At 41.2% G+C, this 21,221-nt stretch overlaps 1 protein-coding gene across 2 annotated transcripts in view; it reads right to left on the minus strand.

Moving 5' to 3' along the window:
• Nucleotides 1-21,221, minus strand: part of DHX57 (DExH-box helicase 57) — a 31,988-nt gene that overhangs the window by 5,165 nt on the left and 5,602 nt on the right. For both annotated transcript variants that reach the window (XM_079968469.1, XM_079968470.1), the window contains exons 5-19: nucleotides 19,895-20,712; nucleotides 16,968-17,143; nucleotides 16,373-16,494; nucleotides 13,514-13,709; nucleotides 12,262-12,386; nucleotides 10,495-10,628; nucleotides 8,834-8,888; nucleotides 8,388-8,593; nucleotides 6,971-7,087; nucleotides 6,511-6,607; nucleotides 5,049-5,222; nucleotides 3,662-3,862; nucleotides 2,689-2,965; nucleotides 1,612-1,707; nucleotides 1,414-1,497 (exon numbers count right to left, since the gene is read on the minus strand). In XM_079968469.1, the coding sequence (XP_079824595.1) occupies nucleotides 1,414-1,497; nucleotides 1,612-1,707; nucleotides 2,689-2,965; nucleotides 3,662-3,862; nucleotides 5,049-5,222; nucleotides 6,511-6,607; nucleotides 6,971-7,087; nucleotides 8,388-8,593; nucleotides 8,834-8,888; nucleotides 10,495-10,628; nucleotides 12,262-12,386; nucleotides 13,514-13,709; nucleotides 16,373-16,494; nucleotides 16,968-17,143; nucleotides 19,895-20,712 (2,878 nt within the window). The remainder of the gene's footprint in view (nucleotides 1-1,413; nucleotides 1,498-1,611; nucleotides 1,708-2,688; nucleotides 2,966-3,661; nucleotides 3,863-5,048; nucleotides 5,223-6,510; nucleotides 6,608-6,970; nucleotides 7,088-8,387; nucleotides 8,594-8,833; nucleotides 8,889-10,494; nucleotides 10,629-12,261; nucleotides 12,387-13,513; nucleotides 13,710-16,372; nucleotides 16,495-16,967; nucleotides 17,144-19,894; nucleotides 20,713-21,221) is intronic.

The following is a 21,221-nucleotide window of genomic DNA, read 5'->3' on the forward strand; positions in this document are numbered from 1 at the left end:
ATGTGCAAGGATTTCCCTGGCAGATGTGAGGTGGTTTGTCCATAGGCTAGTCAAAATGGATTTTCCCTGGAAGCAGGAAGCTTGAAAACCACTGACATATATACCGTATTGGCCTGTATATAAGCCTCACTTTTCCCCCGAATTCTGACTGTGAAAAGTTAAAGTGTGGCTTATATTCGTGACCTTACAGTCTGAAGCCAGCACCAGGAGAGTGGCAAAGCAGCACCCGCCCCATGCGTAGTCCTCTGTCTTCTCCCCCAAGGCCGGAAAGGAAGAGAGTGAGGAAAAAGAAAGGCCGCCAGCAATGTAGCAGCCCCCCCCAGTATGCAGCCAGGAGCAGCGAGGAATGGAGCGGCTTATATTTGGATATTTTTTCTTTCCCCCCCCCTCCAATTTTAAAGATGCGGTTTATATTCGGGCCAATACGATAGTTAGACACACAGGAAACTGCTTTTTAGGAAGCCTATTTGTCTAACAGGCCTAGTACTGGATTGGGACTCTCCAGAATCTCAGGTAGAGATCTTTTCCCCATCAGGTGCTATCTATATATTTTTGTAGACTGGAGAGATGCTGGTGGTTGAATTTTGGACCCCAAACGTGTGCTGTACCACTCAGCTATGGTCCCCGTCATAAATAAAAATACGTATCTTTGGTGTGTGGGTGTGTAGAGAGGTTTGTGTGCGTTTGTGTGTGTGTGAGGAGTCCAGTGGGGAATTTTTTTACAGCTGATCCACACTCTTTACCTTTCAGCTAGGTAATTTCATTCTGTGGTTGGCAACCATAGTGTTAACATTTATAATTCAGTCTCAAAAGCTAAGGAATTAAATATTATATGGTATAGTAGTTGATCCATTTCCCTAAATCCTGTCATCCATCAGAGATCATCCTCAACTTTTCTGGAAAAGCTGAAGTTATCTAAAAAGGCAGCATATTTTTATTTTATTTTTAAATCAACCCAATCTTCTGCTGCACCCAGTTTCCCCCTCTTCCATTGCCTGCCTACCAAGGATAAACACAGATATATCACACTGTTAAGCCTGGGGTAGTAGTCAACCAAATTTTACTCAGAGGAAACCCACTGAAATTAATCAACATGACTAAGTGAGGTTCATTTATTTCAATGGGTCTGAGTAAAATTTTGTTGAACGGCACCACTGGGTACCACATCTTGAAGTTAATCTGCAAGTAACATAGTGAAATACAGTGGGATAAAACCTTAAATGTACTGTATAAGCAAATAGGCCTAAAAAATGCCTTGCATGTACTGAGTTTTCTGATAAATGCAAAGTTGAAACCTATAAAAAATGTTTTCATTATAAGATTGCACAACAGGAAAGCAGAACATAACAATTTGACATGAGGTTCAATATACACTTTTAAAACTCAAAATTGTGAACAATAATGCTAACTTACCTGAAGAGCGCTTTCTGATAAGAAATTTTGTCTACAAAATGTGTGACTTGCTTGATAGCCTTCTTTTGAAGCTGCACGCCATCCCTAAATAGTGAAAATGTAAGCTGTTATAGCATTCCATCTCGTCTCTTACAATTAGGAGGCTCTATGGCTACAATAACTCTGAAATCAATTACAGGGTGTGCTTTTATTCCTCACCTTATATGCTTGGAGAAGCGCAAGATAATCACTGTTTCCTATTGCAAATTCCAGCTTTTTCTTGAATGCCTCCTCTCTTTTGTCCCACGGAGAAACCTTTTAAAACAAGGAACCTAATAATGCAACCTGTTCTCACACTGGCCAAGCAGATGATGATGATGATGATGATGATGATAATAATAATATATTTTATTTATATCCTGCCCTCCCCAGCCGAAGCCGGGCTCAGAGAGGCTAACAACAGTAAAAATAACACAGTTTACATAAAATCACAATCAATTAATTGAAATACATTCTAAAATCAATTCATTCTAAAATCAATTCAGAGTCAAATTAATGGCAACCATTGGGCTAGAGTTCTATGAGGATTACAGAAGGAGAGAGGGGGTCAGACTGTGCCTTGGTCAAAGGCCTGGTGGAACAGCTCTGTCTTGCAGGCCCTGTGGAAAGATGTCAAGTCCCGCAGGGCCCTAGTCTCTTGTGACAGAGCGTTCCACCAGATCAGGGCCACGGCCGAAAAAGCCTTGGGTCTGGTTGAGGCCAGCCTAACCTCCCTGTGTGCCTTTGGGAAACCCGCAAGCAGGATTTGAGCACAAGAGCATACTCCCAAGCTTTGGTTTCCAGCACCTGGTATTCAGAAGACTTGCTGCCTCCTTGGAGGCAGAGCACAGCCATCATAGCTAGAAGCCATTGATAGTCCTCAACGTATTTGTCCAATCCTATTTTAAAGTCATCTAGGTTGGCGGCCATCACAACTTCCTATGGGAGTGTGTTCCATAGCTGAACTATGTAAAGCACACCATTACACAACTGGCAGATGTAAAATTAAAATACAGCCTACAGAGTTCAGATTTACACAGTGTATTCTGGGTATACGGAAATTTTGTACATTGCATTCTACAAGATGTACAGAACTATCCCATTTTATCCCCCCCTCCCAACTGTATTTATGCTATGGGAAGTGGAACATCTCCCAAACCACTGCCAACCATATAATAGGTTTAAAAGGTTCCATTTTAAGAGTTTAGGAAACATTCCGTTGCACACATGGACATATCTTGAAACAACAACACTTACAAAAGGAGACTTGTGGGCCCTGCTTGCTGCAATTGTCAGTGCTGGATCCAGACAGCGGAAAATGGTGCCAAACAGCATTAGCTTCCCAATCCTGACATCAACAGGCAAGGAAGCCAAATGATACCCCAAGGGCGTGAGCTTCTCATCTGAAGTTAAGGCTCCGACATCCTGCAGTCGTTGCTTTGAGGAATGTAGAGATTCGGCTGTTGGTGGCTCAATCAGTCGCATGAGAACTGAATGAAGGCTTTGTGTGGAGAACATGTCCAAAATCTTAATTCTGGAAGAAAGAGGAAAATACAATCATTTGGTTAGCTTCAGCTACATAAATATATAATATACACATATGTTAGCAGGCCTCCACTGAGAACTTTCTGATGATGTCTTGCTTTCTGGATGAGCAAGGGCAGACACCAAAAAGCATAAGAAGTCAGTATCAAACAGGGTAAGGTAAAAAGGTAAAGGTAAAGAACCACAGCGCCACCCACGTCCTGTATCAAACAGGATAAAGGAGGGTTCACCAACCATTTTGGACCCATGGGCAAGCTTGCAAACTGCAGACACTGGCCAAACCAGTTCCTTCCCTCTGTCAGTGAAGTAACTGGAACAAGTCTATTTGATTTACAAACCCTAGCCGTTATGTTGTACCTACTGTGTTAAATCTTGAGTTGCACACAGTATAGAATAAAAAAAGAGAAGGCAGTTTTCTTTTAGTAATTCCTAAGCTCCACCTGTTTCTCTCTTTAAAGCCGTCCAGCAAAGTACTGAGCCTGGGCATTCATAAAAGCTAACACACACATTTTCAAGAAGTAGAGTAAGGACTATGAAAAATTATTTGCCCTAAGGAAGAATTAGGATGAAGAGGGATTTGAGAATGGGAGCTAGGGCAAATTACTATGTATAAGATGTGCCAATCAGCAAGAGCTGTAAAGGTTGTTTCAGGGATGCTCTGGCTGCCAGTGAAAGACTGTCTTACCTGAGACAGAGCTGTTCCAAAGGCACTCTTTGTATTTCAGGTAACTGCTGCTTCAAAAGGAGATGATTGTAATGGTGGCTACTGAAGAGATGAAAACAGACACCCGAGGCTACCCGGCCTGCTCGTCCTTTCCTTTGCAAGGCATTGGCTTTGGACACAAATGTATCCTCCAGGCTTTCCATACCTTTGCTTGGATCAAACCTGCATGGAGGAAGATATGGAACAGTGTTTGCAATATTCTGATAGGCCTTGGGTAATCTAGGGAGGTACAAAAATTAGGAAACTGGATGCTTGCAGGTTCTGCTACTGCAAGGCATTGTACTTGGGGCTGCATTCGAAGACTATTTGGAAACCAGTTAGTGCAGAATGTAGCAACTAAATGATTAACGGGGACAAGAAGATGTGTGTGAACATATAAACACCAGTTCTCGCCTGACTCTGATAGCTGCCAATTTGTTTCTGGGCTCAGTTCAAAGTGCTAGTTTTGATCTTTAAGCCTTTAACAGCTTAGGAACCAAATGCCAAAAGGACAATGTATCTGTATATGTTCCTGCATGGACTGTGAAATCATTATCTGAGGCTCTTCTCAGCATGCCACTTCTAATGGAGGTTCTTTGGCGATGAGAGGATGGCCTTCTCTATAGAAGCTCCCCACCTATGAAATGCTCTCTCCAATGACACCTGCCTGGCATCAACTATATCATAATTTCACTGCCAGGGAAATACTTTTTATTTTTCTTGGCACTTGGGCAACACCAATTATTGGATTTTCGTATTCTGATTATGTTTTTAACATGCTTATGTGATTCTGTTATTGTATTTTTACTCCTGTTGCAAATATTAGTCATGCAGAAGTATCCAGCATACAAATACTTTCACCTCCTAGATTCCTAGAGACCCATCTCAATACCGTTTTAAAATCTTGATTATCCTTAGTTACTGCCTGAAAGTTTGCAGAGTCAATTTGACAAACGCTGGGGGGCGGGGGATGGATACCACCACTCTAGAACATTGTGAACTAACATTGCTATATATTTCCCATTTTTCACCTGTAAAAATTAAAGCAGAAAAATATGGGTTGAGAAAGATGAGAGCGAAAAGGTTAGGTCTTAAAGGGAGAAGTAATAACTGAGACAGACAGTAACAGAAATAGTTCTGGTCACAGGGAAACTGAAAGAGGAAAAAAGGAAGGGTGAGAAACAGAAGCTTGTAGCAGCTTAATGCAGGAAGCAAATAGCAGATTTGGGGCTTCAGTTTTGTAATGTCTTCCAGCTCAGCAAAGAAATCTATCAGGTAGAAATCTCATTGTGCACAGACGTATAGGCCCCATTTTAGCAAAGCTTTTTTAAAAAATTGTACATGGTGCTTTTGCTTATTATCTAGGTACCTTTTCTCTTTCATCTTCCCTGAATCAATCACGTAGACCACATCATCAATGGTAATGGAGGTTTCTGCAATGTTTGTAGATATGATGATCTTGGTGACCCCTACAGGAGGCTTAAGGAACACACATTGCTGCTCCTCACTTGAAAGTGAGGAATGAAGTGGATAAACAACACAGCTATGAGAAAAAGATCAGAGGACAGGTTTAGAGGGCTTTTAGTGAGGTTTTGTTTTCCATTTTTTAATCACATTTTTACATAGTAGCCAGAGCTGGAAAACCAAGGGTCACATCATTTGTGTCTGTATACAAGAAGAATGGACTTATCATGGTACAACAGGACTTCCCTTCCTCTCTGCCCCACTACAGTTCCCCAACCCCTGTGGCATGCCTTGAATTTGGTACACATCAATATGTTAGCAATTCATCTGTGCCAACTGTTTCAGGGTGGGGGAGGCAGAGAAGACCATATGAAGGACATTGATAAATTGCACAATGGGATGATTCAGACTTCAAAATACCAAACCATGGTTTGGCACTCCATGAAGGAGTCCTGTGTTCATGTCCTTCCCTCTATGTTCTTCTTTTGTGCTCAGATTTCCCCTCTTGCTTCTGATTCAGCGACAAACCATAGTGGGCTGTTGTGTCTGAGCTGAGAAAATGACGACTTGTGGAATCTAAGCATGCAAGCCTCAGTTGAAACAGATTTGCTGCAAAATCAGAAGGAGAGAAACCAAAGCACACAAACAGAGGAGAAAGTCTCTGAGCCGAAGACTCATCCATGTGTAACTCCAAAGCATGGTTTGGCACTGCTTCTGAATTGACCCAATACATTTTCTTGACTGGCAGTAACCTGATACACAATAGGGTACCAAGCCAAAGAACTAAGGGATAAACTGGTTTACATCCAATAAGCTCAAGGAGTCTATAACCAACGTAGAACCCAATGTTTCTGCAGCATCTAGCTAAAAAGAGTATTATTTTTCAAGTTCGACTTGGAAGTACAGAATATTATCCTCCATGCACTACAGTGGTGCCTCGCAAGACGAAAATAATCCGTTCCGCGAGTCTCTTCATCTAGCATTTTTTTCGTCTTGCGAAGCATCCCTATTAGCGGCTTAGCGGCTATTAGCGGCTTAGAAAAAGGGGGGGGGGAGGAAAAAAACTCGCAAGACGTTTTCGTCTTGCGAAGCAAGCCCATAGGGAAATTCGTCTTGCGAAGCACCTCGAAAAACGGAAAACCCTTTTGTCTAGCGGGTTTTCGTCTTGCGAGGCGTTTGTCTTGCGGGGCACCACTGTAGTTGAGAATTATACTGGGGAGGGGGAAGAGATAAAAGATGCTGCAAGAAAGAAAAATGTTCACATACTCTTAAATAAGCAACTTAAAGTGATGTAAAAGTTGATTAAAATGTCAGTTTTAATTAATTTACTTTTCATTTAAAAATATTTAGGCATATTCTTAATTTACCGATTGCTGCGCCGGTTATTGAAGAGTGGATTAGTTTGCAACTGCTTATACAGTGTTTTAATTTCTTCCATGCCTGGCAAAAAAATCAGTACTGCACCTAGATATGAGTATATAAAAAATGGTTGAATTAATAGAAATGCCTTCTAGAACTCAATATATACTCTTCATTTTTGCTCCTGAAGGCAACCACAATTTATTGCTATTTCTCCCTCTACTGCATTACATGTTACGGTAAGATTAAATTCAACATCAACGTAAGTAAGAATTTTTTCCTCCTTAGGATCCTAACTCTGGGAAAAGTCCTATTATGCTTCGAAACTGTACGTCAAAAAGCTAGTTTTCTTTTAGAAAGAGGGAGAGCAGAGTAGAACTTCAACAAAAGATAACAGGAAACGGTCTTCTTGGTGCAACTGAGCTGCATAGGCTTGTAAAATAGGTCATGTGTTTCTCATCATGTTACCTGGTGGATATGAATGTTCGCCACTGACGATCCACTCCAGTAAGGCCTCAATTAATTCAAGATTTACTTTGTCTAAATCCATTTTCTCCATTGTTTTTAATACTGATTTGCTAACCCCTGAAAGAGAAAATGAGCATCATAACAAAAAGGAAAAGCCCTGTTAAGGCCATGAATTTTGTAAGCAACTCAAACTACAGCCACTTCCAAATGAATCAAACCCTTGATGGAAAGTGGAGGTCCAGTTGTGGCAGCTTCATGGTAAGAACATAAGAAAAGCCTGTTAGATCAGGCCATTGGACCCTTTAATCTAGCATCCTGTTCTCACAGTGCAAACTAGATTCCTGTAGGAAGCCTGCAAGTGTAGCAGCACTCTCCCCTCCCACAGTTTCCATCAGCTGTTGATATCGCCTTCCTCATTTATTTCATTTGGTCCAATACCTTCTTTCTATTCACCCAAATAGCGTATTTTCTCAAGGTCAAAGTCTGATGTTGCCTTATACATATTTGGATAATGAAAAACACTTGAAAATTGGGGGGGGGGGGTGTGAGTGAGTGAGAGAGAGAGAGAGAGAGAGATGGTCATTCCCTCCAAAGAAAAAAATTTTTGGCCATGATTCAGTACCTCCAGCTGCACATAGGAAAAATCACATACACTAGAGGAATTTCCCATTCTGGAGGCTCGCCTGGCACCTTTGTTACATTTCTTTAGGCACCAGGCAAAAACAACCCTTTTCTCTGAGGCGTTGGCTAATTTAACAATCTATGGCCTTTTAAACTGGGTGTGTGTGTGGTCATTGCTTCTATTCATCATTATATTGCAGCGGAACCTTGTGTTACGTACCGCCCTCCTTACAAATGCTTCGGGTTACGAGCTCTGCTAACCTGGAAGTAGATGCCCCTAGTTGCGAACTTTGCCCTGGGATGTGAGTGGAAGTCGCGTGCCAGCGGTGCGCCAGCAGCAGGAGGCACCATTAGCGAAAGTACACCCCATGTTAAGAACGGTTTCGGGTTACAAACGGACCTCCGGAACGAATTAAGTTCGTAACCGGAGGTACCACTGTATTTTTGAGTTTTAATATTGCAAACCACCCTGTGATTTTCCAGTGAAGGGTGGTACAGAAATTTAATAAATGGTGAAAATAATAATGATTCTCTAGTATAGGAGAGAAATAACATGTGCAATGAGAAATTCTCACAAGAGTATCAAGCATCTATCTATCTGTCTGACAAGAGAATGGGAAACCTCTCAACAAACAGGTCTCAAGACCTTTGCACTAGAGCTATATGCCCGAGGTTGTGACAAGTACTCACAAACATTCTAGGTTTGAAAATGCCTTTCTGGCCATATGTACAATATGTTTACTGATAATAAACTCTTAAAAATTATTGGCAGCAATGAACATTGAATAAATATTACCTTTGTAGCGGATCAGTAACTGCTGGAATGTTAGTTGCTGGTCTGGAACTGAATCTTTGGCAGCCACAGCCACTGTGCTTTGCATCAGGCCAGAACGCCTTAAGTCGTAATCTACTTCCTCTGCAGCAGTCCTCAGGTGTCTTTCTTTCTTGTCCACACTTTGCTTTGCTCGACGCATATATGGGCTGCCATGCTCCAAGACATACCTGAATGCAAACAGAGAAATTGGGTATGGGGAAAAGCCATCTGCAAACCTTGCTTTCTAGATGGATGACTGCTCTAAACAGTTGCTTAGACCTTGTGGGCTGTGCGGTGTCATTTCTGACAATAAGGTAATAAGGTAGAACCCAAAGAATTTTTTTAAAAAGTCTGAATACACAGCAGTTGTACAAATTTATGTACAAGGCATGTTAAATGTCCATAAACATTGGAGATTCCTAGCTTACCGAGTCACTGTAATAGCGTCTTCTATAAAAAACTGATCAACGGGGAACGTCCTACCTAAAAGAGAGATGAGAAACACAGTAATATAGGAAGAGGCAAATTACTTCATCAAAACAGGAGGAAGAGGAATGGAACCACCTCCATTTCTATCCCATACACCATTCCCACTTGTATTAGCTAAAAAAGTTGGTTGTGTTTTAACAATATTTCAACCTACACTATAAGGAAGAGTGAGACAGCTGCCTCAGGTGGCAGGTTTGGGCAACATTAAGGACAGCAGTATGAGGAAAGGGCAAGATCTGACCCATGGGGCACAGCCCACTGCTTAGTGACCAGCAATTTAAAGAAGAATTATACTTCATGTGTACTATTAATTATTTATTAATTATTATTATTATTATTATTATTATTTATATGCCACCTATCTGACTGGCTTGCCCCAGCTACTCAGGGCAGCTCTCAACAAAAAAATAGTAAAATCACAATACAACATCAAACACTAAAACTTTCCCACATGTTTTTTAAAAATCACATAGCTGTATGCATGTGGGAGAGGGAGAGGGAATTTGATTTTCCAGCTTGGCCACCAAAGCTTTTGATTTAGGCCTGGAATGGGTGGAGGTATGTATCAACATGGAGAATATTAATAAAACAACCTTGTAGGGTAAGTCAGTAAGAGTTACAGTTATTTATTTATAAGATGTCTAGCCTGCCCTTCATTTCAGGGCAGATCACATTCAAATAAAAACAATATAAAAACGTATAATAAAAACCATCTCAAATTTGTTGCTCTACACAATGCACGTGAAGTGCTTTGAGCCACTAAAAGGGCTGTACAAGAAGTTCAGTATTACCCTATTCTGATCTGATCTGACCTGTCCCGAGAAGGGTATTTTCACCTCAGCAGTACTCTACTGAATCTAAAAACAGAGCACATTTATAGTATTTAGGTTGCATGTTGTATATGAGACAGAATGTGAGACAGAACATGATGCAAAATATTGTCATTTATAATATCACATAATTCTTATATGTTAGGCTGCCTTATTTAGATTTATATTAACTCCATTAACATCTTTGGATTGATTTAGCTGAGACGATTCATTAAATGAAGCAGATTCCCAGCCTTACCAAGAAGGTAGTTACTATCAGTTGATTAATCAAGATAGCTAAATGTAAGGATACAAAAATGTACAAAAGTGTCCAGTAGGCACCAGCAGCTAATATATAATAAAACAAACAACAAGCTAATATTAATTGTGCCTTTGTGCTCTGCTTGGGAGCTTCCCAGCAGCTGGCTACGGTGGGAAACAATCACTAAATGGAGTTTGACCTGGTGCAACCGGGCTCTAATTACATTCTTAAAATTAATATACCTTCCTGAACTCAGACATTTTTAGTAACTATGTTGCCGAAATAATATTATCAACTGTTTCAGAACGGTTAGAACAGAGAAAATGCTAACCAATGAAAAGTAACTTGTGAAGCAAAGTAGGGGGACCGGTGGACTTTTAGATGTTACTGGGCCTTCCAGATGTTACCAGCTGATTCCAATGCCAGCTGGGGCTGATGGGAGTTGAGTCCAATAACATCTGGAGGGCCACAGGTTCCCCACCTCTGCTGTGAAGAGATGGATAATGAAAATAATTAGACTGGTTTTCACCTGGTATGCTAACAACAGGGCAGGAGTTAAAGTACTGAGAAAAGAGCTCTGCATTCAAGGTAGCACTCATCATTATAATGCGCAGGTCTGGCCTCTGAGACATTATATCTTTCAAAATCAGCAGCAAGAAGTCACTGGAGAAAATAAAGAAAAGACATTTGAAGCTCTTTCGTTTTCATCTGCAATTCCCTGAAGCCCCACTACCATCCTGGGAGCAATCAAAGACCCTTATTTTAAGCTTTCTCTTATAACAAACAAAAACGAGTACACCTATCCTCATTAAAAACAATCACAGGGAGGGACAAAAATACAATACTCAGTTCTGTCCCTTAGGCAAACAAGCCTCCTCTGCATAATGTGGAGGTAGAGAAACAACAACCTAGTCCTTTGCAGCTGAACGGATATATTTTGGAGTGTGTTAATTTTGCAGCACGTGCTGGTATGTTCTCAAAGCACGTATCTGCAGCATAAAATCACAGCCACCAGAAAATTACATCAGCCCGGAGTGTATGGATGAAGGACTGGGCACACGGTGTTTACTGCATTTTCTGCTTTGGATATTTTAATGGGATATCCACATCTAGGGGTGAAGCTTTAGCAGGCTACTTGTTTATCATTTCATAACTACTGCATTATTGTATAATAATGATACAGTATTGTCTGTGGGTGACTGAAGCTAGTGTAGAGGAGGTAAAGTTCAAATATGGCCTCAGTTCAGCTGCCAATTTGGAAGTGATACTACCGACCTACAGTGGTACCTTGGTTCCTGAACGGCTTAGTTTGAGAACCAAGGTACCACTGTATAAGGATTTTTAAAATAATGTTACCATATATTTGAAAACAAGCAAGATTATGGTAGGCAGTGTGGTTTCATAATTAGCAGCAGCCTTCTTCCAAGCAGATGCTCTCTGGGTTATTATGAGTTACAACTAAACATCAACATTTATCTATTACCAACAAACATACTGCTTCTCAGGCAATATATTTACCAAAACTGTTCACACAGGCCGTTCTGGCTAGAGCCGATGGCAGTTGCAGACCAACATCTGGAGGGCACCAGGTTGGGGAAGGATGGATTAGTGTGTCAGACTAGGATTGGGGAGACCTGGGTTCAAATCCTCACTGACTGAACATTTGACAAAGCTCACTGACTAAACATTTGACAAACTGCTACCCCTCAGCCTAATTCACCTTACAGAGTTGTGGCAAGGATGAAGAGGTGTAAGTCATGTATTTACTTCATAAAATATGTATTACATATATATCCCATCTGCTCTCCAAGGAACTCAAGGTGGCAAACATGGCTTTCCTTCCTCTTCACCTTATTCTCACCACTACGCTTGTGAGGTAGGCTAGGCTGACTGGCCCAAAGTCACTCTAAGTTCTATGGAAAGCTAAGATTTGAACTTGGGTCTCCCAGGTCCTATTCAGACACTCTTAACCACTCGCATTCCACATTTGAATAAGAGTTTGGATTTGGATTTGATATCCCGCTTCATCACTACCCGAAGGAGTCTCAAAGCGGCTAACATTCTCCTTTCCCTTCCTCCCCCACAACAAACACTCTGTGAGGTGAGTGGGGCTGAGAGACTTCAGAGAAGTGTGACTAGCCCAAGGTCACCCAGCAGCTGCATGTGGAGCGGAGACGCAAACCCAGTTCACCAGATTACGAGTCTATCACTCCTAACCACTACACCACACTGGAAGAGCAGGAGAGGAAATATGAAATACATGAATAGTAGAAGTGAAACCAACAGGCTGTGTTACCTTTCTTCTGTTCTCTCATGAACCTCATCAACGATAATATGGGTGACTCCTTTTAAACTCATGTCCCCTTCAAGCCTCCTCAGAAGCACTCCAGTAGTACAGTACAACAACCGGGTAGCTGAAGACTTGAAAGAAGAGAGAAAATGACAATAAGATCGCCAACTAAATCAGTTTCTTCCCCTTATTTAATCCTATCACTGTCACTGCTTAGATTACACTCTAGTGCCTTATTCAGATTTCCATGGATCTTGTCTAGAAAAGTATGTTGTTCCTTTCCATGAATAGCAGAAGTAAAAATATGGGAAATTAGCTGATTAAAATTCCTTGCCATAGTTTGGTCACTGGCTGGAAAAGCATGTTCAGCAAACATCAAGGGCCAGTGCATAGATAGTGTTGCAATCCCTTCAAATACAGTAGAGGGAACTAGGAATGAGCAGACACAACTTCCTCCTTTCTTGTGCAGAAAAGCAGTGCACAACAAGCAGTAAAACAATCTAATGACACTAAAATAAAACGACGGCGAACAGATGTAGCAGCTCGGAAGAAAACAAAGATTAGTCACCAACTGAGTGCCACCAACAACTTGGCAAATGGAAGAGCTTTTGACTGGGGCTTAAAGATCAGCTCTGTGCCAGGGTGAGAAATCCAGAGTCTGGGTGACACAGCAAAGAAGGCCTTATCACTGGTTAGCCACCCACTCACCTCTCAGCAGGAAAGTTGGGTGGCGGGCAGAGACCCATAGAAAATATCACAGTGAAACAGCAAGCTTCTTCTTTTTACAAAAAAGTTATTTAAAAGCGGAGACTATTTCTGGCAGCAGTCACTCTCTCAGAAACTAGCTTTGAATTCAGCTTGTGCCTCTTTGTGTTACCAGGATTCCGAGTATTCTATGGATCTACAACACACTGCACACTCATGGATTTTGGTACCCGGAACAGAATTCAGCTTTCTGAGATGTTCAGCTGTTGTTTGCTTTCTTTTTAAACATGTTTCTTTAAAAAAACATTGATGGAAGCTGCACAACACTCCAGTGGTCTTGCATAGCCCCTTGATACTATCCTTCAACTCTCCCCACCAGCACAGCTAGAAAAAAAGGTCTACCCTTTGGACTAATAAAACAACAACAACAACAGTTCAATGTCTATTTGAGAATTCACTGCTGGGGGCGGAATGGGGGGGAAAATTAGATGTGAGTGTCTATTGGCTTGCACCCGTGACGTCACTGGAAAAAATGAAGTAAAAACAAACCAACCATTACGCTTTCTAGCCGAATTTGGTATCCGACTGTGACCCCAACTCTCTCCGTTCGCTCCTTGGCTACACGTTCAGCCACAGAAATGGCAGAGATCCTGCGAGGCTGGGTGCAGATGATGTTGGCTAAATTACTGGGAGGACCTTCTAGGGAGGCATCCAAGATAAACTGAGGAATCTGAGTGGTCTTTCCACATCTGCATGAAGGAGAGGAATGAAATAAAAAAGAAAATTCTCCTCTCCCTCAAGCAACATGTTAAGGGGTGTTGCAGGAGACAGCCTGACTTCCTCATTTATCAATACACTCCAAACCTGTTGTCCATGGAAAACTAATCTTTATGCTACTTAAACATAAATAAACCCCTGGTCTCAAGGAAGCTAACAAATCAGTAGAATACAATGGCAAAAAAATGGAAAAACTATAATAGAAGGTGGGTTATATTTCACCTTCCTGGTTCCCATTTATAAATATTCATCCATTTAAATAAATGTAAAACTGAATCTGCCCACTGACTAACACCAATGAAGAACCCTTGTTAACATAACAGAAATCAAAAGGAGCAATCTTTGTGCAATATGGTCTAATAAGGATTGCAGTTGTACAAACCAGCTCAAGCCAGGAGCTATTATTTTCTGCACTATTTATTCCAAACCTGAAATGTAGGCTAGCCGTATAGAAATACTCTTCTGACTCCAAATTGAAGCAAAATCGTATTTCATTCCAAGAGTCAAGTTTTGTTGTGCTCCCACAGGATATGGTCTCTTCCAATTGGCAAACCACAATGCTTCCTGCAAGGGGTTTGCTGAAGGCATAGTAGAGACCAGGAAACATTGGACTTATCAGACCTTGGGTTTGATGGTGGAGTGGAGACTCTCTAACATCCAGGCCTAATTTGGCCTGCCCAGCCCCTCCAAATGGCCGCCAATTACATTTCTGCCCAACTCCATCCTCCCACCAATCATGTGATATCACCTGTAAATACTGTATTTTTCTCTGTACAGTGGTACCTCTGGATACGAACGGGATCCGTTCCGGAGCCCTGTTCGCATCTAGAAGCAAATGTAACTAGTGACGGCACGTCTGCGCACACACGCGTCGCTTTCCACCACTTCTGCGCATGCGTGTGACATCATTTTGAGCATCTGTTCATGCGCAAGCGGCGAAACCTGGAAGTAAAGCGCTCCATTACTTCTGGGTTGCCGCGGAGCGCAACCCGAAGCACATTCAACCCGAGGTATGACTGCATAAGACTATTATTCCCCCCCCCAAAAAAAAATAAAGTTTAAAATTAGGCGTTGTTTTATACACGGAATGTTGCAATTAAATATATAAATAAATTTCTTAATTTTGGGCTCAAAAAATAGGGGGTGTCTTATACACGGAAAAATACGGTAATTTCCATTTCTCCTGCCATCTCCCATAGCTTTCCTAGGGTTAGATTGACCTTTTATATAGCTTGCATACATTTTACATATTTTATGTACAATGAACATAAAATAAAGTATGTAAAAAGATGTCATTCTCTTTGCCTTGCCCACTTTGGCCACAGCCCCTTTTGCCTCTGGCACTGTTTACCATTACAATGAAGCCCCTGCAAAGTTGGACAACTTTGAATCCAGCCCCAGGCAGAAACTGACTCCCCTGCCACTGCTCTAAAGGTACCCGGTCCAAAATCAATGAACCACATTGTTCACTTGACTTTTACATCCATGTGTGTTTACAATTATAATTTCAACAGAACATACAGGAAATGACTGATCAGCGCACATCCAAAAGACGTGCAATCAAGCTTAGTGTTGAACCTGGAAGTGACCAAAAACATAAAAAGTCCTTTAAAGGGTGGAACGGGGGCGGGACATAACAGGGCGGGGTGTGCTTATACGTGCCCCGCTGAGACACATGGAGGCCAGGAATGGAACCCCCGCATAAAATGGTCATTAACTGTAACAGAAATTGGATGCCTTAATCTTTATCCATGTGAACTGTGTATATCAGCTTTAAGTTGCAGTCCAATACATACTTACCTGAGAGGAATTCCCACTGATCTCAGTGGGGGGGTACTTTGGAGTATAAATGTACAGACTTTTGCTGTTATGGCATTTGGCAGATTAACATTCTATGGCTTTTAAAATGTGTTTGGGGAGGGGGAGTTATTGGTTTTTGTTTTATTTTGCGTTCTCATTTTGTGTTTTTCTGCTGTGAATCGCCCTGGGATCTTCAAGTTAAAGGTGGCATAGAAGCTTTATATATATATATATATATATATATATATATATATATATATATATATATTATTATTATTGAGGATGTAGTAGGGAAGGAATGCAACCATCCAGACCTCTCATACTTCACTTTGTTATTTAGGCTGAGCCCTGTTTCCAATCAGTGTTCTGTAGTGTACATGTTGTCTTGAATGCATCCTTAAGAACTGGGCAAATGCTGCTCCTTCCATATACAGAGCGTGCCAGTTCTGCCAGTTCAGACCCCTGAAGATTCCTGTTCTACAGGCAATAAAATGCGATACATCTTGAATTCAACACTTATAGGAAAGGAGGCACACTGCCTGGGTTTTTTCCTCCTTCAACTATTTTTTCTCTCTCTGCCTAATCTCAACTCATCTGCTCTAGAAGTTGGGAGGGGGAGGAGAGTTTAGACTAGATGAGACAGATAGCCAGATATAACCAGGAGGAAGAAAAGCTCCACCATACATACCTTTGCTGTAACTATTGACTTCAAACCCTCTCATTTTTCTTGCCCGAAGGGAAGGTCCCTTTTGAGTTTTGTAGGCAGAGACAGACTGCTTTTCACATAGTAAGTATTAACATGGTGTTCAAGTGTGCAGACAGTTTTATATCTTACCCAGTCATACCGCTCACAACCAGGACCTGATATTTGTTCAGCAATTTAAGAATGGTTTCTCTCTCTTCCCATGCAGGAAGTTTCTGTCGTTCTTGCAATATGGACTGGTAGTGCCTAGAAGACTGACAAATATATGTGGATTGTCAGTAGCTGCCTGTTACTGCTCAGTTTATGATCCACAATTACATGAATTTCTTTGTTTGTTTACTATAGTTCACACACATCCAGAGAAGGCACACAGTCTTCCATTAATTCTGTAGATACAAGCCTTTACAGGAAAACAGATGTAACTGCTATTGATCCCACATATAGAGAACACAAGCATACAAATATTTTGTTCAAGATACAAGAAATTCTAGCATAGGAAGCAGCTCTGAGATAAAATGGTCTTAAATACAAAACAAAATATAGATATTAAGGGTTCTACTGCATATCCAGAACTTCAAGATTCTTTCCTGGATTTTGCTATCAATTCCTACCTCCCACCAGCTATTATACGTACACACAGCAAATTGTTTGTTTGTTTTTTAAATGTAGCTGAAAATACATTATAAATGTAACTCTGCCACTTATCTTCCAAGGTTTACATATGTACCTTCTTTATCCTGAACTGACGGCAAATTTTATAATTTTCTTTGCAAGTTGGCTCTGCTAAGGTCCTGTACTTCTTTCGCCTGAGATTCACATAACTCTCTTTCTCTACGTGAACTGTCTGCAGCTCCTCTTCGTCGTTGTCGTCATCATCCTCTTCAGTTACCAACTCCTTGGTTGCTTAAAAACAGAAAGCATCTTAACAAACACCATTCTGAAACATTAGCTAACCAGTCTTCAGGGGTGGTCTTTTTAAAAAAATAATATAACATTTCACTAGATCAGGGAGAAGAAATCTGTAGCCTTCCAGTTGTTGCTGTACTGCAACTCCCATAATCCCCGACTATTGGCCATGCTGGCAAGGAATGATGGGAGCTGAAGTCTGGAAGACCAGAGCTCCCAACCAGTGTGCTATCCTCATCAGAGGGACTGGCATGCACTGGCAACAGAGAGTTCTCCATCACCTGCGGCACTATTCTGTGGGAAATCTCCCATCGTGAATTCTGCCCATGATGCACTGTCCTTGCAAGTGGTCACCACTTACAGTGATACCTCTGGTTACGTACTTAATTTGTTCCAGAGGTCTGTTCTTAACCTGAAACTCTTCTTAACCTGAAGCACCACTTTAGCTAATGGGCCTCCTGCTGCTGCCATGCCACCGCCGCACGATTTCTGTTCTCATCCTGAAGCAAAGTTCTTAACCCGAGGTAATATTTCTGGGTTAGAGGAGTCTGTAACCTGAAGCGTATGTAACCTGAAGCGTATGTAACCCGAGGTACCACTGTACATGGGTTGGGGACAAGGAAACTGACAATACGTTATAAAGGACTCACATGAGGACTTGAACTAAACAATATGATCACTGGGTAGGCCACTGGTCACAGGAGTGCCAATTCTAGAGGATTGAATGAGGTCTTTACTGGCTTAGTATTGAGTTGACCTCTAGAATCTAGAAAGTTGCCTTGGACCATCAAGCCCAGAAGAGTCTACAATAACTGGCAGTAACTTTCCAGAGTTTCAGACAAGAGTCTTTTCCAGCCTTACTGGGAGATGCGAGAGATTAAATCCATGCAAAATATGTTCTTTGCCACTGAGCTACAAGCCTTCACTGAGAAAAATTCCTGACAAGAATAACATTTCACTGTAAGAGACCTCTATTCTGTTTTCTCACACTCTCCCCCTACAACTGTTTACTGCAGCTGTCCAAGTCACTCCCTTCTGAATTCACCTGCAATTTCAAAACATCCTAGTATTGTTTCCTTTTGTTGTAAAAGTTTCCCACAGCAGCATTTCCCCCACTCCCTTTCATTTTGTATCATGCCAACTGTTTTAAAATTTGCTTCACTTGTGCACAGTGTCTTGAGCAAATATAGTATAACAGGAAATAGCCAATAATGGACACAATGCAGGCAAATCTTAGGCGAGTTCTATACAGTAGTTAACAGAGGTATTTTTGAGGTACTGCACAAAATCCTTCTTCTATTCATGGACTTCAAGTGGAGCATAGAATTTTTTTACTGGTTTTAGCTGCTATTTTTTTAACTCGCTGCTTATATGCTGCTTCATCTATAGTTTTTATGGGCATTTTTCTTTGGTATATTATTATGCTTCAGTATGGATTTATGTTCTGAGCTAAAAATAAACACTCTCTCACTGACACACAAATCTCTTACTGACAAGAATTTTCCATTAAGTTGGAGAGGACAACTCATCTGAAGCGGTCTCCTTCATTAATGTAAATAGAAATATATAGAGAGAGTGAGTTTTATTTTCAATTGGGCTTTTCATCTTACAATATATTCATTTCCAAGGATCCTCACCCCCACTCCAGGCCTTGCAACTTTCTTCACCAATTGACCCATATTTGCTGATTCTTATTTAAACTTGCTATAAAGGAAAACAATCCTATTTTCACAGTTCTCAATGGTTGTCCCCACCTGTACAGTATTATCTTCCTGACTAAATATCTGCCTATTATTTCTTTATTCTCTCTCTCTCTCTCTCTCTCACACACACACACACACACAGGATTTTTGCATATATATATATATATATATATATATACGCGCGCATATGCAAAAATCTCCCCCAAATATCAAAGATATATTTTATAGAATTATGCCAAGTTAGAAGACTGAAAAAAGTTAGCAGTCTTATAGCAGGTTGCAAGTGGAACCCACAACAAAATGTGGCAGTGTTGTATTGCTCCTGTTCAGGATTCCAGCCCAACTTCTTCCAGGGTACTCTATTCTCCTGGCTTCTCCATTCAGCCCTGCCCACCCCACCCAGCTCTCCCCCCCCCCCCCCCGAGTATGCTTAGTCCTCATTGGCTGAGCTATTTGACGTTTTATTGCTCCCTCACTTTTACCTCCCCAAAGATTTAGAGTTCCTCAAGTTTGTGAGTGGTGCTACGGAAGGACAGACACCTGGAGCATGTGCTTACTATTAGTATATATGATAGGATTTAATTTATCTAGAGATTATTCTCTTAAAGTATTTTAACCTAGTATTCTACCCCAGCTGGAGAATAATGAAATACTGGGGCTGGTATTTTGTGGTTTCATTTTGCATGACACTGAAATCTTTATTGCAATGATTCCACTAACTCAGAGACATAGTTTTAAAGTTCTGGTACTGTGATGTTTTTATTTTTGTTATTATTTGTAGTTTTAATAGAATTTAAAAAATCTATTAAAAGATCTGTTTATGTTTAATAACTTCTTAATTCTATTTGTGGTTAATTACTTTTTAATTATTATCTTTTTTTGTAACATAGTTTTTATTCATTTTCACACACCTACTTGTGTGAAATACATGCTGTTCTCTAGAAATATCAATTGGGAGCAGAACCCCCCCCCCCAAAACTGCATACATAGCCTGTTTCTTAATATGTGTACTAGTTTCCATAAGGACTTATGAAGTAGTATATACCTTCTGAAATCCGGGAAGGAACATGAGAGCTGCTAGGAATCTCTTGCTTATGAACATGTGTCACTGTACTTGACAAGGATGCCAGAGGCAAAGGAGGAGCACTGTATCTGTGAGAAGTCTTACTAAGCAATTTTGTTACTTCTGCTTCATCCTCTAGGCTTGTTATAAAAGCATAAACAACAGGTTCGTTAGACTCCGACGATATTATGGCCTTTTCATAAAGGAATTCAGCAATGTGCAACCGGCAAGCCAAGGGCAGCTTCTCATTAGTAGTATAGAATGCCACAAGGGGCGGCTGATAAGGGTATTTGTTATCCTCAGGAAATCTTATTTCAAGTTCATACACAGGAGCATTAACTCTGAGATGAGCATCCTCCTTGATGCTCGGAAGGCCTTTTTGCTTGTTTCGAGATTCATGCCTGAACTTGCACCTCGATCCAAACCTGCAATCTCCTAGGAGGTAGTGTTTACAGATTTCCAGGGAAGCTGGCTTTAGCCCATTACTGGTGTTGCTATTCCCTTCTTTTGGCTTGTTGAGCAACTCTGTCAAGTATGTCAAGTCTAATGCAACAGTCCAGACCCTGTTATTAATTCTTTCCACAAATTTGTCTCCACATATCGAACGGAGGGCAAATGCTTCCTCTTGCCTTTGTTCCAAACAATCTTCCATACTTGTCTGAGCTGCAGTTTCTGTGATCTGCATCCTCTCTCCAAATTTTTCTGAAAAGCACTGCAGGAGTAAGAGCTCCAGGGATGCCCCAATGTTACTATTACAAGATTTCAGCACAGCTTGGCAACGCTCGCTATCAAAGCCGTACCTAGAAGGAAAAGAAAAGAAATGCATTGTAGGTGCACATACCGGAACATTTACACAAGAGCAAACATTCCCACTATGTTTAAAGGATGCTTGCTGTTATCCTGTAGTGTAGAAAGAAGCAGGTGTCCACACTGTGTAGTTTCTGCAACTGGAATAAAACGTACAACTTGTGCTTGTTGTAGAAATTTGCTCTAATGATATGCCTTACACTGGGATGCAGAAGCCCAGGGTCCAAATGTGGCCATCCAGCCTCCACTGCTCTTCCCAGGCCTCATCCTTCACTGGCCATACTTAGCACCCACCCTGAGGGTTTTAGCTTGGCTAGAATGTGTTCTTGAATTATGATAATGCTTCTTGCCTGTCTGCAGGTAGACGGAGTGTAGAAACCTCCAATGTTTGCATGGCTCTATACACGTTTGCTTCTGGCCTCAGTAAACACTGGCCCGTGGGCCCCCGAAGAGTGGCCATGTGGGATTCTGGCCCCTAGGGGAAAAAGGATCCCCATTCCAC

Source organism: Podarcis cretensis (genome assembly GCF_951804945.1).
Source record: "Podarcis cretensis genome assembly, chromosome: 3".
Taxonomy (NCBI): domain Eukaryota; kingdom Metazoa; phylum Chordata; class Lepidosauria; order Squamata; family Lacertidae; genus Podarcis; species Podarcis cretensis.